The sequence below is a fragment of the Pseudopipra pipra genome, chromosome 9, assembly GCF_036250125.1.
Source record: "Pseudopipra pipra isolate bDixPip1 chromosome 9, bDixPip1.hap1, whole genome shotgun sequence".
Taxonomy (NCBI): domain Eukaryota; kingdom Metazoa; phylum Chordata; class Aves; order Passeriformes; family Pipridae; genus Pseudopipra; species Pseudopipra pipra.
Genome location: NC_087557.1, coordinates 16,876,135 through 16,903,065, shown reverse-complemented (window position 1 = coordinate 16,903,065; position 26,931 = coordinate 16,876,135). Strand labels below are relative to the sequence as shown.

Below are 26,931 nucleotides of genomic sequence, written 5' to 3'. Positions count from 1 at the left end.
GAAGAACTTGTGCCACTGTTTTGTTGCTCTGAATATGGAACGCTACTCAGTTAAGCACAAAGCAAACCTCAGCAGACAGGAAGAGCTGAGACCAGGAGAACTAAGAGTTGGTTTTCAGTAGGCTCCTTGCAGAACAGCAGCACTGACCAGTGATGGTAGGGTTTCTGATGGTTTATTTGTTCATTTAAGATTTTCCCTCTTGATCAGAGCAAACAAGATCAACAGGCACTTCAGAAAGAGTACAAACAAGCTTTTTAATCATAGCCTTGAATTTTTTCCAGGCTCACGAGATGTATACCAAAATGCTCTTCTCCAAGTTGTTCCTCTTTTTAAATACAAATAAGACACATCAAATCCTCTCCCATTTCAAGCAAAAAAAAAAAATAAATAAAAAAATCCCTAAACTCCCCTAAACACAACACATAACTGTTCATCACTGCCTTGAGGCAGAAAACAGATCTACAACTTAACAGTATGTATGGATGTCCAGTGGCATTTCTCCAGTAAGGAGCCAACCTCCACCAAGGATCCTGGCACAAAAAGTTTTCAGTGTCTTTGGAAGTGTTTGTTGCTGAACAGCTACTTGATAAATCACTCCTCTCCCCATACACACACACAGTTGTGATACAGGGACAAAAATTAAGCCAAGCAATTGGTATACAACCAGTGCTCCTGTCTCAAACTCAGTACATCATTTTATGGATTTCCATTCTCCTTCTTCTGGGTTGCAAACCATATAAGCTTTGCAAAAGGCTGCAAGAGTCCATCTTCTTTCTTTTGTCTACAATAAACCTTCTTAAAAAGCAGCAGACAGCAAGAGGTCTACCCTTTACACACAGGCAGGACAAGTGCATCCCACGATGCACACCTAACCCTCTCTCCAGGGCTGAAAAGCCTCCAGACACACACAGTAACACTTCACTATCCCTCCCATTCTCCCCCAGTATCAAACCCACATCTTGTTCACTGCATTTTAATCCCACAACTCCTTACCCTATCTGCCATAGCTAATTCCTCCCTTTCAGCAGCTGGCTGCCCAGAGGACACTTGTGTTTCACTGTTACACTATACAGAATGTAATGAATCTTTAATTAAATGGGCTTGATGAGGAAAGTCATTCAAATCAGACTTCATCAGCAAGACAAAACCCCAGCTACCTTTCCTAAAGGATATAACGAAGCACAGTTTTAACTACCTGGAATCCTATTTCAGCACTGCAGAACAAGAGTTCACAAAACCAGCATTTATTAGGAAAGCAGAGAGTGGCTGAAAGTGTTTAAGATCTTGGAGGCTATTGGGCACATTTTAAGCCATGCAGCTTTTATGGCAACTTCTTCATAAACCAGGAGCTCCTAACAATCTAACATGCTTAATGCAACCACAGGCAAGAGTGCAACTGGTTTCACAGGAGTTGTCATTTGCACATCCAGCATATTATAATCAGAAAAAATGGTGCAAGCACCCCAGAAAAGGCACCTCTGCGAAGCTTACTGTAGCTCCACAGAAACAGAGAAAATAAAGCACAAATCGTCAGCACATCCTCAGTGTGCTTCTCATCCCTTTAGGATGCAAGCAACACTGGGAGCTTCTCTTGTTTAATCTGCACAAAAGGATTCATGCACTCTGTGCTGAATGACTCTTCACATTGACTTCAGTGGAAATAAGCTACCCTGGATTTCAGAAGAAAAAAAGCACTAACAGAAAGTTAATGAGGTACAAACCAGGTTATGAATGGACCAAAGAAAAAATTCTCCTAAAGCTATTTCCTGCCCTGCTGTGATCGAATACATGCCTTTTAAGGGCTCACCTTACTCACCCTCCTGCTTTTCTTTAGGCAATGCTTCATTGTACCCCAAGACTTTCTCCACTTTTCTAATCAGTTTCCATTATGTCCTTTTCCTTTAAAGTCTCCCACTGTTACAGCTCCACCAGGAGCAATAATGCTGAAAACGGCAGCATAGACTGTCTACGGTCTTTTAAATAGTCTTGAAATGGAGCCAAGGTGGAATAAGTCTACTGGACAGGGGGGTTAAACACTGGGGCTCTTACTGCAGTGCCTGCATCCCTCCTCCTGCCAAGGCAGCTCTGCACACAACAACATGGAAAGTTTTAGTGCAGAGTCTAGCCTAGGGTAAGAAAAAATTCCTGACCTACAAGTTTTAAGAAGGAAGTTATGAACGAAGAGGCTGGATTTGGCCCCCAGCAAACCAGAGGGAGACCTAAAGGCAGAGCACAGAGGCAGACCAGTTCTGGCAGAGAAGCACTCAACCCATACAGGGAGTTTTCCCTGTTTCCTCCCCCACCGGAAGAAGGAGGGTGATCCAAGTTTGCTTCGTGTATTCACTTCTTACTTTTATGTTGGAAACAGAAAACCACCACCATACCTCTGCTATCACTTCCAATGAACCATTTTACTCACCTTCAAATATTTCTCTCGCAACCACATTTCCACCTCACCAGCTTACACTCACAACTAGAGAGGCTCAGAGCTGGCTGGCAATCTGATGAGACAGGCTCTCACAAGAATTTCCTGCTTCTGGTTCAGCCAGACATACTGCAACAACAGACATTCTCGCAGTATTTTGGCACCTCTGCTCCTTGTTCAGGCCAAGACCCAGGAATGCAAGAGAAAAAAACACTTTTTAATTTTTAGAATTTTAAAATAGCTCCTCTCTCTGCTGCCGTGGGTGTCTGGTTGGCTTCCATGCTCAAAGACTGCTTCCACTGAGATTAACTGAATTTGGAAACTACAGTGCTGAAGGTATGACCAAAAAATTTGCTTCCCAGAAAACAGCTTGGTAAGACACCACCACAGTAGGGCGGTGGAGCAGTTTGCTCCAGAGAAGCGAGTGCTATGGAAAGAACAAATGACTGACCTTCCAAGTACACTGAATTAGGTTTTCCACGAGTCCTGGGGTACTTCCAGTAAGCATTTCAGTCAAGATGACCTAGCTGGGGAAAACTCTGCATAGGAGCCTCAGGCAAGACCTACAGATCTTTCATGCTTGTTCCTCAAAGTGCAACTCATGATGAAGCGAGGAAGCCAGAGTTTCCATATTTTCTGGTCTCTTCTATTGAATTACCATACAAGCCTGCACTACAGCTGGACAAGGCCATTTCTCAGTGTGACTAATGTCTCACAGTAAACACTTCAGACACCTGTAGTCTGTTACAGCTCACACCTGTACTTCAGGGAGCATTTTTCTAGGTGTCACTGCTTACCAATATAATTCCCACTGATAGAGCAGCTTGGGAAAAAGCCTTGCTGGAAGTTCAGAATTTGGGTCACATACAGATGCACTCAGACAAATCCTCTCTCCTCATCCCAGGTCTCAGCTCACAGGAGAGCCTGGATGTGTGCCCATGCCTCTGGCATGAAGTAAGGACCACAATGGACACTGTGGAAGGTCCTGGCTCCTTTCAAGAGGGGTGATCCTTAGACATTTTTCTACTTGTTCACTGGAAACGCAGCTTCCTACACACTGTGTTGATATAAGCAGCAGTCAAGGCACTTGCAAACACACCTTTCCTACCTCCAGCCTGTGATGGAATGCTCCTCTGCCTCATGCTTATCTTTCTTACAGCAGCAAAAGCAGGGGAAGTGGGGACAAAAGCACTTTTTGTGAAAAATGTAAATGTCACTCCTAGCATATAGGAAGCTCAAATTTTTAGTATGAGTCTGGAAACAGAAACCCAGACTTCTCAGTGTGAGTGCCTATAGCTGGGTTGGGCTCCTAAATCATGCATAAGCTCAGGAGGAAAGAGCCTGGCTTTCAGAGACACTGAGCCTTTACTTGCCATTCAGGGCCCCGGCCATGGGTCAGAGGACACATACCACAGTTTGAGCTGTTATTTGGGCACGTTCAAATACTTTAAAAATATTCTGTTGATGATCTCACTGACAGGAGTTATCACTAATGCCTGTGTCTGTGCAGGGCTGAGGGTAATGCCTTGCACCAGACAGGGTATGTATGACAAGGAAAGATGATGTTGATGGCAGTCACCTCCTCATCCTGAGCTCCTCTGGAGTACCTTCCCAAAAAGCTAAATGAGTGCATCTATTTTCTACTAGGTATAAAGGAGCAAACCTACTGAAAATCTCATTACTAGAGCAGTCAACACATACAGGAGACATGTCAGATGCTTTATGTATCAACAATGAAGTGACAGCTTTCCCATCCCTGGAGAGCATGCAAAAACCAAGGCACAAAATTAGGTGTTCTTTAAAGATCCATACTCCATATGGATTTAGCTTGTTCTTAAAACTCATTGCAAGATATATTTAATATTGCTACATGCCCTATTTAATATTATTATGAATGCAAGTTCTATTGTGCTATTAACCTTCATGGTTAACAATGGCTAACACCTTCATGGGCACCACACCACAGTCCAAAATCTCCTAGTGAATATTTAAGGCTAAGAAACACTTTAAAGCGAAAACCACATCTCAAATGTTACATTATCTCAGGCTTTCCACTGTTGAAAAACATGACCACAAGACCAGCTCAGAGAGATGGCAAATAAGCAGACACAAGAGAGGAAAGAGTTTAAGTGCTTTAAACTAATAAGACTAATTACAAGCTCTACATTAAGCACTGGCACCTTACAGGATTGAGCCCCATCTATTTATATACTTGCGTCATAAGCACAAGCCTTAAGGTTAAAAGAAAAGGTCCCTCTGCTTGAATCCTAACTTAACATATAGAATAGACAGCAATTGCCTGTCTTTATTCTTTCACTCCTTCCTGGACTGAAACCATTAGCTAAATCTACATCCAGCTCCCCCACACTCCTTTCTGCTCCAGGTCCCACCAGATTCCCACCAGAGAAGGCAATCAATGCTCTGATGGACAACTCCAGACCACTTCCCATACTGAATGCCTCCTGCTAGTGCCAAGGCTGCAGTCCATTCCAAGTGTTATCATATTTAACATCACTGTCCATATGTATTTTGTAGGACTAATAAAATTAAAATGGGTTTTCAGTACTTTTCATACAACCCCCAAGAAGTCCAGTTTGTTACTTCATGGCAGATGTAGGTGTGTGATGAATCTGCTTTCAAGAATGCAAAACAGGGCACTATTTTTAGACGTGGTATCAGGATTTATATAAATCTGAATAAGACCTTACACACTGTTTTATTAGCAGCCCTTTGTTTACATTCCATCTGGAGAAATGCAAACCCATCTCTTAAGAAGTTTTAGGACTACTGTTGCATGTTAGAGGGCTGGCAGACCTTTAGAAGCTCCCATTAGGCTTCTGGTTTGTGTGCAGCAATCTTGTAGAGAGGGTAAGGAAACTAAGCAAAGTGGAAACTAGGTTAAAATCAGAGAAGCCTGGTGCGGAATTACAAGCAGTGCCTTTAGTCTTTAAGATGAAGTGTGGACAGAGCACATTTCAACTGCACAAAAGCTTTTGGCGGTTTCTGGTGGCTGCTGCCATCTGTGCCAAAGTTCCCCTAAGGATGGAGAAATGAGAAAGTCATGCTCAGGAAATATCAAAGTCAGTACATGAAACAGCAAGCTCCAGGAGGGACAGGACATGCTTGTAGCTAGCAGAGGGGACAGTCAGGGGAGTATTTTCCCACTAGTACCACAAACCCAGCTGCCTTTTTTCAGAGCCTGGATAGCAGTCGCCCTTCTTTGCTTTCCCTTGCCTTGCATTTACTTCTGCTACTCTCCAGTTATCCTGCATGGCCAGGACACAGTGTCATAGAAATGAGGGCTGCAGGGGAGAGATGGCTCCAGCTACTGAGTCAGGGAAAACCATTGGGAGTGTTACTGCAGTCAAGAGAAGGCACCAAAGCAGATCTGCAGCACAAGAGCCTGTCTTCCCTGCCCAGCAGACTGTGATACCTACAGGTCCCAGGCCCTCACAACCCCAGTTTGATCAGAGCATCGCTGACGCCACGGGTCAGACTTCTACACAAAGGGCTGATGTCTGTGAAGACTTTAGAAACACAGCCACAGAAGAGTGATTACCATCCAACACTGGCCACACCAGTTCTAGAGTCCTGCTCCTGTAAAAGCTCTCCAGTCAGCCCTGCACAATGCACAGCTGGTTTGATGCTCTCCTGTCAGAAATACCTTTCAGGCTGCTCGTGGCATTATCTCAGACAGCAAGATGGATGCCACTGCTGGCAGCCTGCCATTCTTCAAACCCACCTAGAAATGGCTCCCGCTGCTGCCGTTTGCAGGCATAAAAAGACCAGCAGTTCTAGTTTGCAAATTTATAGTGATTTGGTTAGCTGTAAAGCCAGAACATAAGGTCAGACAAGAGCGGTACCCTTTCCAAATGGCTCCTTGCACTCTGAAAAATGAATAACTATTTCCTATCACTGATGCCGGTATTTTCAGGCTCATTTGATCCACATCATGCTATTCAGGAAAAGCCTGTCGATCATCTCCACAGCACAAACTGCAGATTATCAGCTGCCATCAGCTGTCCCACAAAAACATATACTCCAAAGCCCATGGGAGACTGTCCTCCCCAGAACTTTTCCGCAAAGGCTCTTCTAGGACACTCTCTTCCATAATATTAAGCCTGACTCTCAATATATCAAACCTCTGTACACCAAGCATTCAGTGCTAGGCCTTTCTAAGAATCATTTTGCAAAGCTTGGATGGCAGTATGTTTTCACAGCTGATGTGGAAAACCTAGAAACAACATTTCCCAGTGAGAAATCTCTGCTTTACAAAGTGTGCACTGTTTCTTAGGGTTAATCTGACTTGCTAAGGGCCGGGGGAGTGGAATTCTTTTATACTTTTGACATAAAACATCTGACTGTCTTCCTAATGGAATCATTCCATTTTCTACTGTCTGTTCTAGGATGGATATACTGAGGCAGGGAAGAAAAAATAGATCAACATCTGACCTCAGAGCACCCATTGCTTGTGCTAGTGATGGCCCATCTTATGCCAATAGACACCCTGAATAAGCTTGAACACAGGTTTCCCCTTGCTAGGTGGGATGGAAACAGCAAGATCTCTGCAAGGTTAAGGCAGGGCATCTGCCTCCCAAACAGCCAGTCCTTGGAAAACTCACGACCTTCAGGATCACAGCAAGTGATTCATTATGAGTCTGCTAAACAGCTATCAGTATTACAGCTTATTCATAATACATGAACAGCTTAAGTGGGTCACAGAGACCTGTATATCCAAGCAGCCTGACTCCAACAGCGGCCAGTACCGGCAGCTTAAGGAAAGAATAACAGAAAGAGGACAAGTATAGAGTGCCGCCGACTCCAGTATATTTTCCCTGGCTTATTGTAAGAAGCAGTGCACATATTTCCAAAGCCAGCTATTGCATCTGGATCTTAAACAGCTATTGATGGATCTTCATTAGTTGGCATCCAGCTGTACTTTTGCCCACCCCTCAACATCCTGGCAACAACTCTGACAGTTCAGTAGTGCATTGCATGACAAAGTACTTCCTTCTGCTGGAATTTGCTGCCTGGGTATTTCTCTGGATGTTATTAAGTTTCATACTATCATTCCCAGTTAATTTGCTCTGTACCATTTGAGATATTGTAGAACTCTCCTATTTCTCTGCTCCCCTACCCAAAATAACTTTGAGCTGAAGGCATTTATCTAATTAGTGTCACTTCATACAGGAACAGTCCTACATTGCAGCAAGGTCTTCTCATCCATCCCTACCATTTCTCCTTATTCTGCATTTCCAAAATGGGTAACAAGAACCTCACACAGCATTTCAGGTCCAGATGAATAACCAGTCTGAGCCAAGTAAAAAAAACGGTCTTTCAGCAATACTGGAGGTACAGAGCCATGAACTAGCGAATTAAACTTCAGTGAATACCTGGTGACTAGCAATAGCCATGCCACTTCTCCTCTGTACAGTGTTGGAAGAACATGAGATTCATCACTTTTACTATATTAAGCACAGTGATGACAGGCGCTATTTGGGTAGGTGAAACACTCCAAAGCACTTGTACTGCTTGCAAAATTAACTCCTATACGACTGCTAAAAATCTCTCACTTCTACATAGAGGCATTGTCTGCCGTTTACTACTTACTATTGCTGGAGAGCAGGTAAAAAACTAGCTCCATCTCTAAAACACTTGTCTTTCTAGCCTGGGTCTGCATGGAGATGACTTATCTCCACGGCTGCTGGTCTGCAGCTCAAAGGACATCAACTGTACTGAAGTGCAGAGACACAAGCACAAGCAGAATTCTTATCCTACAAGATCATCCTTTCTGAGATAAGGGATTCAGCTTCCATGACAGCTCTTACATTAAGCCTCAGAAAAAGCAAAGAGAAATGCAAAATCACTCACAGCACTGTCAATAGCGTCCAATTATGTAGCAGTTTTGTTTTGGTTTGCTTCAGTGGCCAGCTGGGACTGAGCTGAGACAGATGATTTCATCTTGCCAGAGATCTTCAGTTGGCATCCAGAGACAAGCATGGATAGCCAGATCATTTACTATTAACATACATAATAAACCTTCCAAAACAAATTATCACAACAATTTTTTAAAGATTATGCCAAATACTGAATCTGTACTGACATGAAAATGAGTTCTGCAAGTCTTGAACAAGCTGATTTTTATATACTTGTTTGGTTTTGATATTGACTCCAAATGACAGAAAAATGGCTGATTACAGCTGGATTACTGGCCTTGGATGAATGCAAGACCCAACTCAGGTATATCTCAGCCATAAAACATTCCACTTATCTTCTTTCTGAAAGAAAATTTCTAATACTGCTATAAGAGAGGCAGCAATAAAAGATAATGTCACTTGATGCTGTGGGTGCATCATTTATCTTCACCCTAGTATTGTGACTGTCCAGATCTGGTACCGAGAGTGAAGCTCTCTTACACCATACACTTGATTAGAGATATGCTCCTATAATAAATACAAAAAAACCCCAGGGTGGTTTATTTTTTAAAGTAATGAATGATCAGTAATTACTGATAGTAATTTCTTTCTTGGTAGAAATACATTCTCCGCAGTCACCAACTTCTGGTTGGCAAGCCTGTCATAAGCAATTACTTCTACACAGATGTCTGTATGTACCAGGGTAACTTACAGGCAATGAAGACAGTTTTGTACAGGTAACTTTTGTTTCAGGTCAGGCATTTAATAATCAGGTCTACATTTTTGATCCAGCATTATTTACCAGAAGACTTTTGACAAAGACAAAAAAATCCTCTGAAAACTGCACAACACAAGCATTCACAGCTTTCCCAGACTAATCTGAGCTGCTAAACCCTCAAAATATTCAGCATGAATGGTGTATTGCAAGTTAAAACTTGCTATACAATCACTTCCCACAGCATCCTCAGTGCCTGCTGCAGAGGCAGAGCACCTGTTCCAGAATCACTTTGGAGACCCAGCAAGCAAAAAATAACCAGTAATATTGGTAGAAATTAAAGTTCACATGTGTTTGTTTTAGTAGGAAATGTCACTGCTAAGACCAGTCATCCTTGCTGAATGGTCATCCTTGTCATCCTTGCATGCCCTGGTTACCTCAGCAAGTGGAACAGCTGAAGACAATAGTTTAACTGCACAACTGGCCTTGGTGATACAATGTGGTTTTGGGAGAAATAGTAACAAACCAGAGGTTCTTGCCTCTGCCACATTTCTGTTTCTACATCAGAAGTATCTTTTCCTTAGTTACCAGGGTCCAGGTAAAGAGATGGGACTGGAGGCAAGTTTGCAAGTGGAAGCAAGCAGGAGGCAGAGGAGTTAAAATGAAGATATAAGCTTCTGTGCATGTGCGTGTCCTAGCACAGTGCTGTGAGCAGCTACACACTGTGCCATTGGTACAGCATGGAAAACCTCACTGGGGACTTTGCTCTCCATATCATAGCATTCTGGAAGCCAACAGGCAGAAGCAGAGCACCCAGGAGCTCTTCTGCATCGCATGCTCTGCTCCACCACTCTCTGAAGATGCTGTCAGATCTCATGATGAGCAAGACAACCCTGCAATCTATATGTCAACCCTGTCTTTGCAGTGTGTAGGGAGTTACAGGCTTGTATGGAGCATAGGATTTAAAAAACCTGTTAGGCAGACTACACTGGGGATGCTCTGAACCCATCCTTGAATCTCAAAACCAAAATTCCAGCAGTGACTGTGGTAAACTAGTTTTTGCAATGTTTTTAAGTAAGGCAGTTACAAAAAACCTCCAACTATTTAGGCTCAATTTGGAAGTCTGTGCAGAAACTTCTTAGGGAAGGAACAGGGTAGCTCCAAGCCATGTGTATAAGTCAGAGCAGCAGCAAAGACTCTTTCCACTCGGAGGAGATGCTTACGGTTATTTGGAACCTTTAACCACTTAGCATTTGCACTGAACCGTAAGCTCACCAAGGGCTATTTATCACAGCCAAAGGAACAGTGATTAACAAGGTACACAAGCTGACATCAGACTTGTACAATAATAATCAGTGTTCACAAGAGATTATAAAACAGGGTTCTGGCCTTTTTCAATCTTCTGGTCAGCAACTGGGATATTCATGAGAATCCTGACATCACAATTCAATAACAAGGTCTAAATATGGCTTCTGCTAGAAAAGCATGAAACCCAAGCTGCTCCTAGACTGTCCTTAAATATTGTTTTGCAGTTCTATAGATAGAAAGCAATTATAATGAATATAGTACACATATATTGATCTGACTAGAAGCTACTTCCTAACATTTTCATTAAATCTGTGATCACAGAAGCAAAATTGAAAATGAAAAAATATAATTCTTGGCAAAGCCAATTCAGCCAAAGTGTCAGCCTTATTAATGTAAGGGTCAGAGCTACATCAGAAATGAACTTGAAGATCACCTGCCTGAACCAAAAGGCCTCACTTAAACTGTGAAGTAGATGCAAGGGACAGAGCTGCAGAAACAAATCAAACTACTTTTGAAATAGTCTGCTTTAGGAGGCTAAAACATCTCTTCTCATGTATGCTGATAATTATACAGGCTCCTAATAAAGGTCTACCTCATTCTGTCTAAAGGATTGTTATTTTAAACTTCTCAGTACTGTTTAAGAGAAACTTCAGTACTGTTTAAGAAACTTCTCATCTACTGCATGCTTTTCAGTTAATTTATATGCTAATACAAAAACCACTGAAAATTTAAGCTAATGAAATAATTAAAGAAAACTCTGAAGCACATTCTGATGAGAGTTATTCTGCTTTCTGCCCATGATGGGCATCACCTCTTTCATCCTGAAGAAAGCCTCTAAGTGACACGAGCCAATCACAGGCTCAAAGGACAACCAAATCTCTCAAAGTGAGGAAAGGACCTTTGCACAGGAGTTAGCTCTTTCTCTCATTGAAAGAGCTTTAAACTAGATTTGAAGAGGAAAAGAGATAAAACTAGGCTCACTAGAGCACAGCAATGTCTGAAGGACGGTGTGGTAGTGAGGTCCTTCAGTTTGCTGTCTCATGAAAGTAGTGGATGGAGATCCATGTGGCATCAAAGATGCAAGGGTTACTGATGCATTAGGCCCATCTGGACATGATGTCTGTGAACAGAGAAGGACTAGTGAGTGATCTGATGGTTGGAGGCCACCTTGGGCACAGCAATCATGAAATAAGAATTTTTGATTATTGCAGAAGTAATGAGAGGTGCCAGCAGAACTGCCACCTTGGACTTCCAGAGGACAGCCTTTGGCCTGTTTAAGGGACTGGTTGACAGAGTCCCTTGGGAGGCAGTACTGATCTGCTTGAGAGTAGGAAGGCTCTCCAGAGGGATCTGGACAGACTGGATCGGTGAGCCAAGGCCCGTGAGGTTCAATAAGGCCAAGTGCCAGGTCCTGCACTTGGGTCACAGAAACCCCTTGCAGTGCAACAGGCTCGGGGAAGAGCAGCTGAAAAGCAGCCCAGTGGAAAAGAACCTGGGGGTGCTGGTTGACAGTAGCTAAACATGAGCCAGCAGTATGCCCAGGTGGCCAAGAAGGCCAATGGCATCCTGGTCTGTATCAGAAATAGATTGGCCAGCAGGATCAGGGCAGTGATTGTCCCTCTGTGCTTGGCACTGGTGAGGCTGCATGTTGAATCCTGTGTCCAGTTCTGGGCCACTCACAACAAGAAAGACATTGAGGTGCTGGAGTGTGTCTAGAGAAGGGCAACAGAGCTGGGGAAGGGTCTGGAGCAAAGTCTTATGACAAGCAGCTGAGGGAGATGAAGGGGCTCAGCCTGGAGAAGAGGAGGCTCAGAGGGGATTCTACAATTACCTGAAAGGAGATTGTAGTGAAGTGGGAATTAATCTCTTCTCCCAGGTGATAGAACAAGGGGAAATGCCCTCAGGTTGCACCACGGGAGGTTCAGATTGGATATTAGAAAAAATTTCTTCATCAAAAGGGTTGTCAAGCACTGGGCTGCCCAGGGAAGTGGTTGAGTCACCATCCCTGGGGGTATTTAAAACATGTGTAGATGTGGCACTTAGGGACAGGGTTTAGTGATGGTCTCAGCAGTGTTGGGTTAACAGTTGGTCTCTACAATCTTAAAGGTCTTTTCAAACCTAAAAGATTCTATGATTCCAAACACAGGTCCTTTGGTACTGGGATGTGCTATAAAATAAAATAAACCCCCATAACCTAATTAAGTTCAAGAGCCAGCAGAGCCTTAAATCCATTTCTCCTGAGCCCAGCTTTTCTATTACTTTGGAATAGACATCATTATCCTGCAGGATCATCTATATCTACAGAGAGAGTGGAGAAAGTGTCTTGCATTTGGTAGTAGCTATGTAGTATTACCTGAGCGTATACAATACATAAATAGCTTACTAAACTGTTTTTGCTTCTGTTGTTTTCAGAAACCTCCACCAACTGCCCTGAGAATCATCCCTGCAAGCAGTAAGCTGCAGCTGGGACAGCAGTCCAGCCCAGGGTGCAAGCTGTGGTTCACATACAGCTATGCAGCCCTGCAGAAGCTGTACAGGGCGGGAGAGAGGGCAGCAGCTGAGGCTGCTCAGCACTGAGGAGCAGGTTATCTGGCCCAGCACAGCTGGAAGCTCTGCAGAAGCACTGCTGTGGACAAAATCCTGCCACTTAGCAAGTAGGTTTGGGAAGAGGTACCCAGAGGTGTTCAAAATGCCATTAAATAGTTTTTCCAGTTCTTGTTGAGAGGATGGGATTTAACAAACATACTACTTATCTGCTCATCCTGTCCTCACTGCTGAAGGACTGGCTCTCCTACACCACACAAATGCAGTCACAAGTTGTTTGCAGTGTGTCTAGGGGGAGTAGGAAATAACAATAATCTTAGATAGAAGTTTCCTCTCAACAACCAAGGAAGGAACCACAGTGAGCTCTTCTGCAGCGGCTCTCAAAGTTTTCCCAGCACCAGCTAATTCTCTCCTGTGCGACAGCTGAGAAGAGGCCAGGTCACTGTGGGTGCATTTTGCTGAGCTTCTGGGTTTCCATTTATCTGCATAAGCACAGAAATGGTGGAAAGGCTGTTTTGTGCTATCCCAAGCACATTAAGACAACTTAGGCAGCAAGAGCAATGTGCTGATGAGGGCTCTTCTCAGCAACTACCCCTGTTGTGTTCAGAAGGTGACGTTGAGAGTTTATTCTAGAGGAATAAACAATTGAGAACATACTGCTGAAACAAAAGGTGCTGGAACGGACAATCTGATCAGCGATCATAACATTTCCACTGGAGTTACTCAACTTGAGCATCCACTGCACTGGTGACTGCACACAGCTAAACAAAACACTAGCTTATCCATACTGGCAATCTACCTTTGACTTACTTCAAAAGCCTTTACCTTTCTGCCAAATTCAAAACTCCCCAGAAACTATGAATTTTAAAATAAGTTCAGAAGTTGATAACACAGAAACATAATGCCTTGAAATAAGTCTGACTTGCAAATAAATCATTAAATGCATGACTAATTTTTCTACTTTACTAAAAAAATACTGGGCTCTTTCCCAGTACTGCCTGAACATGACCAAATTTAATTCAATTCTTTTTTCTCCTTACAATAACTTGGAGCAAGAACAGACATAACCCCAGATTTTATTTTGTTTTGTTCCAGACAGACAATCAGTAAAGAATCCAGTGTTGCTGGGGGGATAAGCAATAGTATCTATAAAGTCTGAAAGCTCAATCAATGCTATTACAAACTACTGCAGAAATCTGTCTGCTGCATACAGTGTTACCGTAACTAGTAGCAAGCCTTCTTAATAAGGAGTCTAGTCAGTGAAAGAACATGCTGCATCAGTTCTTAAATATTGCATTTTGGGTTTTCAGTAGCATGAAACAGAGGAGATTAAGACAGTACTGCTCAGTTCATGCATTGGGCAGACAGTTTATCAGAAGGCACAATGCATGTGAAACAGCACTGTTACAGCTATGTATTCAACCAGGTTGTTGTCTTGGGGATGCACCTTGGCAGCCCCCTGTGCCCTTCAATTTTCTCTGGTCTGATCAGGCTTCAGAGCCCAACCTACCACATGCCTCTTTGGCAGATTTCCTGGACACAAGTCCTCCCTCTATTAATTCTTTGCAGAAATGGTACCCTACAACCCTGTTTCCCTCATCCCTTCCTTCCTCCACTGCTCCTGGCTGCTCTGTACAAAAATCCACCTAGCACTTCAGAGATCAGTAAGACAAGTCCAGCTGAGTCCTGCCTTGCAGGGAGGCTCAGGTCAGGAGTGCATATTCAGGAGTTGGGCTTCACTGGGTTAAGCCAAGCATACGCCAACTGTACTGCTAAAGTATTCATGGGTTTGCACTTACATTACATAAAAAGAATAAGAGATTGCACTTTCAGAAACTGGTGCTGTACGTAGACTTCATCCACCCCCTTTCCCTTTTCGTCACCCAGTAGGAGTGACAATGCACTACAATAGCCTTGGTTCATTTTCACACCAGGTTTACCTCAGCTGGCTTGGTCAGATCCTTCCTTTCCTGGGGCAGGACTTTGCATTTGTCCCTGTTCAACCATGAGGTCCCCATGGATCAGCCCCTTCCTTCAGCCTGGCGAGGCCCCTCTGAACAGCAGCCCAGATCTCAATGGTATCACCTCTCACCCTTGCCTCAGTTTGAGGCCATTGACAGCTCAATAGAGATGCCACTACCTCTTCCAGGTCACTAATTAAGGCATTTAACACGGCAGATGGTAGGACAGGCCCTACAGCAACATCACTTGCCACCATACTCCAACAACTATTTCAATGGGGAATTCAGAGACTGAATATAAAGCTCAGAAAAATACTTTGGGAGACTGCTGACAGCCACTCACTGGGATTAACAGGAGGGTCAGGAGCAGGTGCTGGGCTCCATCAGCTCAGAGCGGCCACATACCTTGGTGCCTGGACTTCCTGAGCAACTGTGGTTGGTCCCTCCAGAACCAGTGATGGAGGCAGCAAGAGCAGAGAATGACTACAATAGGAAACACCCTCTCATGCAGCTGCAGCAAACAGCTTTTTCTGAGGAGCTCTTTATGAAAGCCAAGATGCCCAAGGCAAATGCCAAGCCCTCCACCACAGCTTGCAGAGCTCTGGGCAAAGTAGACATGTATACACTCCTGCTTTCTAAAGCCTTGACCATCTCACTGTTTTCAAGATGGCACACTACTACTACTCAAACAAAGCAGACATACCAGCTAAACACAACTGACAGTCACCATGCTGGGAATGGGGGGCATGCCTTGGAGGGGAGAGGAACCAGGAACAGGCAGGCATCATCCTGCAGAAATCTTCTCCCCCTTACCACGAGGCACTACTGTAATGATGTTCCCAGGAAGAATTGTTGTAAATAAGAGTTAAATGTTCAGACAAGCATAGTACAGTGCCATGCATTGTTATAGCTTTAAAAGGATATTTGTTCAATTATTTTTTCTGTTTTACTTCACAGAAAACTCAAGGAAGGGATTGTTCCATCATTCAAGAACACTAATAAGGTTTAAATTACGCTTTAGAGCTCTGTCTCTCCTCTTGTTTCATGACTCTGCCTGGACAAGTCACCAGGAAAGAAGTAAGCCTGTTCTCCTAAAGGAGAAATTGTACAAATGGCAGCAGGAGTCACATAAGTACATACCAGTGAAAACTCACTGGGACTCTGGCTAAGAAACAGCTGCTTTTTAGAGTACCACGTGGCAAACACTGTACTCTGATGCTGTCAGACGTGTTACAAAGAGTAAATACATATGGATACCCCCAAGGAATGTATGTGTACAAGATGTGTGCAGTATCTCAGACTGTTACACTGTTGGGAAAATTCAAGTAAACTTTGTAATTTATAAAAGAAAGGCACTATATAAAAAACCCCCACCCAAGTGGAGCATCTCATCCATTGCACTCAATGGCCAAGAGGAGTTACTCCTATACTAGAGCTACTGGCCTGTCCCACAGGCACAACAGCACGTGCCTGTGGACCACAGGATGCACTATGGTACCAAGGATAGGAACCAAAACAGACAAGATGAGTTATGTCAAAACATTCTCACAGGAAGGCAGGTTGTCACTGTACTCGTTTTGCAGCTTCAAACAGGGAGCTCATTGAGGAGATAACTGGGTGGTACTTCACTGCCTGATGAACTAGTTTATGAATGGGCTGAACATGTAAAAAAAGTATTAAGAGTATCTAAAGTAAAGCTCCCGTGGGTGTGCATCCTTCACACCTCTCTCCAATGAGTCGGCCTGCATCCCCCGTACATCCACACTCCTCCAGCCCACAGGGCCTGCAGTGGCTGCACAGGGAAAGTGAGATCAGGTTCAAGGGCATTCAGGCTAACACCGAGTACACCAAAACACATGCCAGCTCTTGCACACAGGCCAGTGGGTACAACTACCACAGATACCAGTGATGCACTGCCTGGGGCTGAGCTCAGGTTGAACATGTAACGAAAATGGGGTCTGCATGGAGCATTGCTGCACCGCAGACAGAAACCCGTTCAATCGGCTGACGACCCATCCCGCCGGACCGGGCCGGGCAAGCTGGCAGGGAGAGGAGCCCGTACGCCCCAGAAAGGATGAGTCATAGTTTACACTGTCCACTTGTCTTCAGAAGCAGCACACTGCTCACCGGTAGCCCCAGAGCCGCCGGGCTCCGCCGCACGGGTCTCGGCTGGCGGCAGCGGGATGCGGGGCTGGAGCCGCTGCCCGCGGCCGGTCCCGCCGAGCAGCGCTGCTGCTCCGTGCGCGATCCCCGCCGCCCGCACCGCTGCCTCCCGCCGCTCCCGCCGGGGCTCGGGGCGGGCCCGGGGACACGCCCGACGGCGCGGTCACCCCGAGCCCACCTGCGCGGCAGCGGACATCGCTCCCCCCCCCCGCACCGCCCCGCACCGCTCCGCACCACACCGCATCGCACCTCCTTCCTGCGGCTGGGCGCGCCCGGGCGGGTCAGGAGCGCCGTCTCCTCGCAGACCACGGCCACATCCTCCACGAAGACGCAGTCGGGGAGGCTCTCGTCGGCCGGCAGCTCCAGCACCTGCAGCCCCAGCTTGCCCCGCAGCACACCCACGTACAGCTGGTGCTCCCGCTCCGCGCGAGCGAAGTCCACCTCGGGCCCCGCCGACCTGCGCAGCGCTTGCCGACACAGCGACTCGGGCAGCGCCCGCACCACGGCGTGCGTGCAGCGGCCGAAGGCGGCGGGGCCGCCGCCCAGCCCGGCCATGCTGCGCGGCGGGAGCGGCGGCGGTTCGGGCGCGGGGAGCGGTTCGGGCGGCCCGGGCGCCGCCGGCCCTGGCAGCGGGGGAAGCGCCGCCCGCGGCCCGGCCGCGCCCCATTGGCTCCCCACCAGGCACATTTCCATGGGGCCGCCGCCGCGCGCGCCCCCATTGGCTGGCGGCGGCGGCCGGGCCGCGCCATTGGCCGCCCCCCGCGGTACCTGTGCGGGCGGGGCCGCGCCCGCCCCTCCCGGGCTCGGAGCGCCGTGCGGGGCCGGCTCCGTGGCACGGCCCGGGCAGCGGCGTGTCACCTCGTGGTTTCGGTAGGTCTGTGCAAAGGCACAGCTGCGCTGACAGCGCTCAAGCGCCGGCGTCCCGCGACGTTCCTACATCCATCCCAGCTGACGTGGGCACCGGGAAGGTTGCTGACCCTCCTGCTCGAGGATGCGCTGGCCTGGCTACCTGCGAGCCCTTTGCCGCCGCCTGCCCCTTCCTTTTGGCAGAGCCAGAGGCCAGGTGTTTCATCCGGGTGGCTAAAGGAAGATTATCCTATGACAACGGCAGTTGCAAATACAAATCCAAAGGAAATAAGCCCATCCTAATCTGTCACCATAGCTTTCTATGGGGCCCCTCACCGGCGGAGCGTGTCCATCTTCTCCCACTCCTTTACACTGTCAAGGTTTCCACCTCTGTGGGGTAGGAGGGACACCAGTGTTCTGCTCCACCTCTGCCTCAGGAACTGAAACCATGAGCATTTTCCACACTTTCCTCTAAAACAAACCCTTACTTCCTCTGGTTTCATTTTTCCAAGGTTTTACCCTGACTGCAGACTATCCCGGAGGAGGACCAGACCTTTCCAGAGCACACCTCTGGCAGCAGGTGAATGAGGCTTTGGGCCAGACCTTGCGCCACTGGCAACATCCACAGCACCAGCCCTCAGCTGTGCTGCTCCTGCTCCCAAACTTCCCAGGTACCTCCAAAGTCTGTCCTCAGTAGAGCAGACAGGAAGAGAGGAGGAATACAAATTTTCCCTCCAGCTCTTTTACTGGCAAGGCTTTCTCAAATGTCCCTCTGGTCATGGAGGGGACTCCACTAGCAGGCAGCTCTGTGTCCCCCTTCAATGCCCAGACAAAACTGCCTTGGCCATACTGTCACAGATATCTGCAGATATTCAGCATTTGGGAATATGGTGAATGAATAGCATGAAGAAAATACCAAAGTGTATTTCTAAAATGGCAGATGACTAGATTTTCATCTGCGTTTTCCACACGTTCTCCAAATATCCTGTAAAGGCTGCCTTTACTTAATGTGCATAGGCGTAATTATTTGAATAACTGTCATTCACTGAAAAATGTGCAAATATTACTCTCCCTAAACAAATGGACAGGTAATTGAGTTGCTACCATTTCAAATTCTTGAAAAACTGCTACAAGTGGTCTCTGGTATAATGTATAATCCTTCCCCCATCTTTAAAGCCTACTTGTAATTATTACATATTTGGGATATGGCCCTTGGCACACTTTGGTTTTCTTTTTGTTAGCGTGACTTTTAGCCAGAAGATGAAGTGCTACTATCCAATAATTTAAAAACTTGCCAGGGTTCCTATCAGAAAAGGAATTGAAAACAGTTTTCTTGCAGCCATTGAGTTGGAAAGTTATAGTCAATACAGATTTTTTTGACATCCACAATCACCTTATGAATTTGTAAGCGATGACAATTTTTAGATCTCACTGAAATTACAGGACATGAGGTGATGCTACACAGTCATCTCATCTGCACATGATATACGAGGACAGTGAGGCTTTCCCCAGAGGCATTGTCACCAAGCTGAGCTGAGATGGACATGGCTGCTCCCTGGGTGCTGGTCAGGTATCACTTCTGACAGCTTCCCAATACCTTTATGGGAGACAAGGCTGGAGGAAGGACTAGCTCTTTATGATGTGCAGTGCTATGAGGCAGTGGTACGCTACAAGCACAACGTGTTTTGGAAATACACATCGTTAGCTGTTTTGACAAGGTCTCAGAACTAATGACTACAATAAAAAGAGTCATCTGTATTCCCATAAATGCATAAACCAGTGCAGTTTAAATACCAATTAAGATCTGTTTGCTGATTCTGAGTATTGTTCTATTATTTACGGTGAACAGAAATGCATCATTAACAATCTAGGAACAGATGCACCCCGAGCAAAATTGTACATATTTATAATAAGATTATCAAAATATCAGTTTACTCACAAATTAACATTACAAAATAGAATGTGTTCACATACCCTTATGTGAGTGATGTTAAAATTCATCATATGCAGTAATACAAAATGGGTCAGATACAGGCATCAACATTAAATATAGTTTACCTTGCTCAATATCCAGTATTTTCCTGTAATTATGTCCTGCTGAAGAGACTAGTGTAAAAGAGCAAAGCTGCCCCCCAGCAAAGAAAAAAGCCATGCCACACTATGGAATTCATGCAGAACAATGAAAACTATGCTTGTAATAAAATACGGACTGCAGACCGCTTAAGCAGTATCGCAAAAACTGTTTTTAGAATGAAGAACATGCTTCATGCAGAAAAGGATGCAAACCCAGGTGTTTTGTGACTGACACCGCACAGGGTCATCTGTTGGGAGTGACAGAAGAAAATTGCTTTGCAAAATGTATTTTAGGGTGCATATGTGAACAGCGTGTTTGCTTTCAAGAAAAAGGAATAGATATTGAAACAGGAGACGTGGTTTTAAAGTTATGACGGAAAAGTATTGATACACAGAGTGAAATTTTATCAATTTGACAAAATAAATAGCAGCATATCGATAATATTTTTATTTTTTTTTCCACAGCCTCATCTTAAGAGCAATCTGCAGCTATGTAAAAAACTGCCACAAGGATGAAGGGAGTAATTTCCACAAGGTAGAAGGCAGGCAACATTTAAACACTAGGTATATCACGATACCCAGATATATCAAGGAAAAGTACAGAAAACTTTCTAACAATAAAAGGAAGAGAAAAAGATTTCCTGGGAAAAATGTGAAGCTCCATACCAGAAGAAATATCTGCTACGAGCAGAAAGACAGAGATGAGAAAGGAGCATGGATAAGGAGAGGTCCCATCCAGTCCCATGGTTCAATTATTATTATTTTTACACTGAAAACTATTATGTTAGTGAAATCAGCTACTTAATGATGAGTCTAATGTCCCCAGTAGCAAATGAGCAACCTTTACATGCACCACTGGGTGACTGAAGGTCAGAGACAGTCACTGCAGTTGAACAGTTGGTGTGACCATGACAAAGGAGAATTTGGATCACTGCTGAATACAAACACATACCACATAGGCTGATTGCTCAGGCCTGCTGGGTGGCTGCAAAGTTGGAAAACATTTCCCATCACTTGCAGATGCTGGAACACCACCACTGCCTTTAAAGCCTTTATAGACATCTCTCAAACCATTAATGAAATACTAATTGAAACTCCAGAGAGAAAAGCCAAGACAAGACAGTAACTGAACCACTCAGACACCAGCATGTCCCACTATGACAATAGGAATTCATCCAAGAAAGATGGAGAGGCACTGATTTCACTTTTGAAAAGGAATACACCTTTAAGTGATTTCTTCAGCTCGCTAGAAAACCATGCAACTACTGCACAGCTAAATGCCATTATTAATAGAAACAAACACTACTCTGCTGGAAAAGCTCCCATTATGATCAATGGGTCATTCTCTTAAAAGGCATACAGGATCAGGTCTTACTCACAGCCATAGAAGACAAAAATATTACTTTAGTCATGCTTTAGATACACAAACAGTGACTCAAGGGGGTTTTTGTCCAGATAGTTGTCAGAAGTTTTCTATTTCTGCTCTTGCACTGTAAAGTAAAAAACCACAGTGATTCAGTGAAGCAATGTTTTTACTAAATAAGTGTTCGGGCTCCTTGTTTAGAGGAGCTAAAGATGTCACTTCACCCCACTGCATGGACAAGCTCCCAAGTGTTTTTACATTTTCCAAATACTGAGGAGATTTCGTTCACTGTTTATTCTTTACATAAGAGATCACTTCTAGAAGAGGAGAACCAACTTCTTCTGGATGCCATAAATCAACAGGGCATCTGCCAGGCTGTAGAGAAATACTTTTGGGGAACAGCATTTTCTCTTGCCTGAGTTGAACCTGAGCTATCTCAGTCTTAACAGGGTCCAATTAATTCTATGTATAGCTGGTCCAGGGGAAACACAATATTTGTTTTGTCTGCTGTGGGATAATGATCTGGGCATTTCCTCAGCTGGCATTTTGCATCCTGCAGAGAAGGAGGAATTCCTGTGAAATGACAGCTACACATTTGTTGGGAGACAAAGCTGTCGAAGGGTGATTCTTTAAAAGTCAGTTTTGGCAGCATTGTTGCCATGACACAGAGGAGCTGGACAACACGCAGAGGCACAGGGCATTCCTCACATTTGTAGTCTTCTCAAGTGTTTTGTTACAATAGATTGCACCAGTACAACCAGGATCAACTTCTGGATTCACTTGGCTGGGCAAACAGATCCCTGAGGAGAGAGCTGCAGGATTCTGATGGTTTACCTTCTGTGCTCCTACCTCCTCACCTTTATCATGCCTTACATCCATTTTTACCCTTCTTTCTCTGCAGGGGAAAAGTCACTTGTTGAATTTTTAAAAGAGAATGGGTCAGGTACCACAGGTTCAGATGACTATGATAAAAAAATGAGATTAGTTGCCAGGGAAAATCTATTATGAATTACAATAGTTGACATCTCTCTTACAGAAAAGAATAGAAATACACCATTTTTGTCCCTGATGGACAGACTTCCCAGAAATATGCTAGAAGTGCTACTTCAGCTGAGAAAGAAAGAGGAGACAGAGCTCAGATAAGTGCCTTGCAAATGGGTGACTGCAACAATAAGACTATTTCTGCTATCAGACAGCATTTTTAATAAAGTATGCTGTTCTATAAGCTTGGCAAGAAAGCATCAGCTCTAGCAGTATAAGGGAGGATGGGTCATGCCATTCACACTTTCACAGCTACTGTTCAGTGCGTCTCATGAATCCAAAACCAGCTTGCTATGAGGTGCTACTGGTGCCCTCCATGGGCAGCACAAAAAGGCTGCCTGAGAGAAGGATGGGATAAAGTCTTTGGTAAATCATGGCTGCTAAACTGGGCTGCACTGATACAAGAGGAAAAATGCATATTCTTTCCTCCCCCTCATATCTTCCATCAAGCTATGTCTTGACTGCCTAAAAAAGCAAAAGCTTAAAAATGCTGATTGATGCAGGTTAATATTTTTGAAAGGGCCCAAGCCCTTTGCAATGTAACTTGAGTTGCCTTTTCATGTTTATCCTAAGTCTCCATTTCCCTTTTCTATGGAGCCATCTGACCAGCTGGCAGCACCCTGCAGGTGTGGCAGGCTGTCCTTCCCTTTCATTGCCTGAAAAGCCCTCGCAAGCTCAGCAGTAAGATGCAGTGACATTTGGCTGAAGAATTTCTTGCTCTTTGTGGTTTGCATTTCCCATTCCTTTCAGGAGCCAGCTGCCTGAGAATTAATTCCCAGCCTTTCTTATCACTTAGGCATCTTTTGCCTTGATTTATACAAGCTTGGTGCATTTTTGTTATTAACTTTTTCAATGACTTGCAAATGCAACTATGAAACTGTATATTTACATGAAACTTGTTAAAGTGGAATTAGCTTTTATATCCACATGAAAGAGAATATGTATGTATGTGTATATATATGTATACATTTATATATGTGTATGTATGCAAAAGAGTCAACAACTTTGTGGTTTCCTTTTTGTGCCTGCAATGGGCAAGCCAGGTTCCTTGGCACTGAGATTAATGCCAGAGACACACAAACAGATTAATACATCACAAATCAAGTTAAGAAAGTGAAAGACTTTTTTACCGAGCTTATTAATATGCTGTCCTGAGTGTCAGAGTTAAGAAGCTGTAAAACAATGAAAGATACAGAAATCAGCTACAGTATTAATGTATCCAGGCTGGTGGCAATAACTCTTGCTGTAATTCATGACAGTGTAGGCATGAAATTACCTTTTCTTCTTCAAAAGGAAATGTTTAACAGCTGTTTGCCCCCTGCCATAGGGGCACAATGCTTAGCTGCTTCCACAGGAAGCAGATAGTACACAGGGAGTGACAGGAGTGATGCTGGTTGGAAAGCTTGAGGAGGCAAAGGGTGATCAGTGATCAGCTTGTTTTGTTTGAACTTCTGCTGGTTCCTAGCACTTTAACCAATAGATTTCTGGATACCTCAGACTCACCAGATGAAAAAGAATGGAGGAATGGAGCAGCTGAGGTGCAGTTCAGAAAGGGGCAGAACTCCTACTCCTCACAATTTCCCTGACAAGTAGTGCCACCACTGACAGAGACCAGAGGCAGCAGAGAGGGCACTGCCTTCAGCTGATAAACCAGCAGGCACCCTTGATACCACCTAACACTGAATTATGAGGGGATGCTGAGCTAAAGCATCTATGGGTCTTTAAAGTCTGTTTTCCAAACATCAGTAAGATCAGAGCCTATCTCTGTGTATTTCGTGTTAGAATCACGCAGCCTTGTAGTGCAAAAGCTTTTTTTGTGATGTCTAATCTGAACCTCTCAAGGCATAACTTCTGCTTGATTTATCATCTGAATCTATTGAGAAGAATTTGTCTCCATTTAATTTTTAACTGTCTTTCAAGTACCCAAAAGTTGCTATTAGTTCCTTTTTTAGCCTTCTCATTTCCAAACCAAACAAGTCTAGCTCCCTAAATCTCTTTCCACGCCACATGTTTCAGGCCCCTAATTATCTTGGTGGTCTTTTACAGAACAATCTCCTGTTTCTCAGTCTGTCTCTTCAGGGGGCAGCCAGAGACTGGACGTAGTATTCCAGATATGGCCTCACCAGTATCAAGTAGAAGTGGGTACTAATTTCTCTCAGTTTACTGGCCATGATCCTCCTAGTGCAGCCCAATATACAATTTGCATATTTTCAGGCTATGAGCCTGGGGCCCACAGTAACCCTCAGATCCTTTGCAGCATGGCTCCTGGTCATTGGTTCCTATTTTGTACAGATCCACCCATTTGCAAATCTCTGCAGTTCTCCCTGTTGATCTTCATGAAGTTGCTGTTAGCCTAGTGCTCAGGTTTCACAGCGTCCATATGAATTCTCCAACCAATCGGCACAACTCAAAATGAAGATTTCTGCCAGAGCATATTCAAACCACAAAGAGCATAAAGGTAGATCAAACTGACTTACTGCTGTTAAAAACAACTGCAACCTTCTATACATAATGCAAACCCTTCTATCCTTTCACTTGGTTAGGAGGAATTCTACCCAAAATCAGCTCCTCCCACATAGTTCCATGGAAATCACATGCCTGTATTCAGCTCCAGAAACCTATGCCTAATTACACCAGTAAAAGATCTCAATCACTTCTTCCTGTGTTATCTTGAAATTGATGGCTACAAGTCTTTTTCCCCTTAAAATCCTGAGGTTTTGTGATGACCTGTAAATTACTATTTGCTATATGCTGCAGGTGTTCTGCACTGAGCCACTTCTGTCTGATCTCTTCATATTTTAAAATGTCTATCTTTCTACATTTGATATTTTTTGTACATTATTCTACATTTGATATTTTTTGTACATTATTCTACATTTATATTTTGTGGAAATCCAGCTGCTTTAATTTTAGGTAGACGTACAAACACTGCCAATCACATTATTGGAAAGGAATGAATATTGCCTTAGTAAACTGCTAGAAGTCAGTTCACATAGGGAACATGTCTGCCAGTAACTGCTGACCACATAAATTCAGTTCTGTTTGAAATGTGTTTGTGAAATCAGATGAACAAGACTGGTTATGCCTTTTACAATATAACTGCAAAGACAAATTCAGCACTGAAAGCAGAGAGTTCTCATTGATTTCTCTGAAAGCTGTAACAGAAAATTTCATGTGTTTTGGCAGTTCTACTCCTTACTGCTATAAATACATACAGACTAGTGCCTCAAAGTGCTCACATTCTTATTCCATTCAGGATCAGAGAAGAAATACCATATGGTAATAAGAACAGTAAGTGGGGATGGAAGAAATTTTATTGTGCATCTAGATAAAATATAATTATTTAATTATTATGTTCATAATTTTAGAGGATGGACAGATAGATCTGAAGTATAATTATCTGCTCACTTTAACAGATGTGTTAACAGCGGGAATGGAACTATATACTTACTTATTCCTTTCAGTTACAAATACGATAAAACTTCTAGTACTCTTCTTTCAAGACCTGAAAGCCAAAGGCTTGGGGAAGCACCTTGGAAAAAGCATCATCTGAAGTATCCTAAGTAAGGCATACCACGCCATGAGTCATTTCTCAAAATCTCTCAAGAAACAGTGAAGATGACAAGATAGTGTCATGTGGGAAGCATTTTGTAACAAACAGTAGAACTGCTCTGTGTATAATATGAGACTATAATCCAACTCTGAATAACAAAGGGAATATATCAATAACTGTTGTATTTTAACAGCTGTCTGAGGTACCAGATGACTTTTACTGTGTATATTTTCAACTCGTGATTAGAAAGGGAGATGTACACACACACACAAAAGTAGCACAGCAGTAAGATGATTTTAAAATACTTAAACACGCAAGACGTAATTCAAAATCTAACCAACCAACCAATAGAAAGTGCATTATTTTCCTATTTTAAATTTGTCAAGTATGAGTCTAAAACTCGCCATTTTTATTACTAGTCTTTTGTAAACATATAAGGTTTTCTTTCTACTACAGGCTACTTTAATGGGATTAGTTACTAAAGTCAATGTGAAATAAATCACTCATTCCAAGAGGACCTATTTGAATTTGATTTTTTGTATCTGATTTTTTGAATTTGAGTTTTCTTTGAGTTTTTCATATGAGTTTTCTCTTTGTATCTCTGATCATGACCTGCATCGGGTATGTGCCCCTGGAACAATGAAACTGTCAAGGACAGGGCGAAAATGTGGCATTTAGCCCATGAAATCTGGAAGCCATCCCCAGAAGAGATCATGTTGACTATGGACATCTGTGTCTTCAAAGTGAAATGCAAAATCCACTTCTTTGATCTAATCCTCTGCTCAGTAACACCACATTTATAAACAAACGTGCATCATAAAAAAATCAACATTAACTTGCTCCTGTTGAGCAGAGAGAGGAGAAGGCTCCTTCTGTGCCCATTTGATTTTTGGGAGGCAACTGGACATTACAGCAAAGAGATACTTTATATAAGGACCTAGATATGTGGAGATTTTTCAAAACTAACAGCATATTGTGCACTGACAGGGTGGTAAGTGGGAAGGTTTTTACCATTAGCGCCTTG

The 26,931-nt window shown here is 43.9% G+C and overlaps 1 protein-coding gene across 2 annotated transcripts in view; it reads right to left on the bottom strand.

The window, feature by feature from the left end:
• The window catches only part of DDAH1 (dimethylarginine dimethylaminohydrolase 1), a 93,212-nt gene that overhangs the window by 40,954 nt on the left and 25,327 nt on the right, over nucleotides 1-26,931 (bottom strand). The window contains exon 1 of one of the 2 annotated variants that reach the window (XM_064664823.1): nucleotides 17,281-17,634. The exons of the other annotated variant lie outside the window; for it this stretch is intronic. Coding sequence (XP_064520893.1) covers nucleotides 17,281-17,586 — 306 coding nt within the window. The 5' untranslated portion in view covers nucleotides 17,587-17,634. Of the gene's footprint in view, nucleotides 1-17,280; nucleotides 17,635-26,931 lie in introns of those variants that run through there. 2 annotated transcript variants of the gene reach the window in all.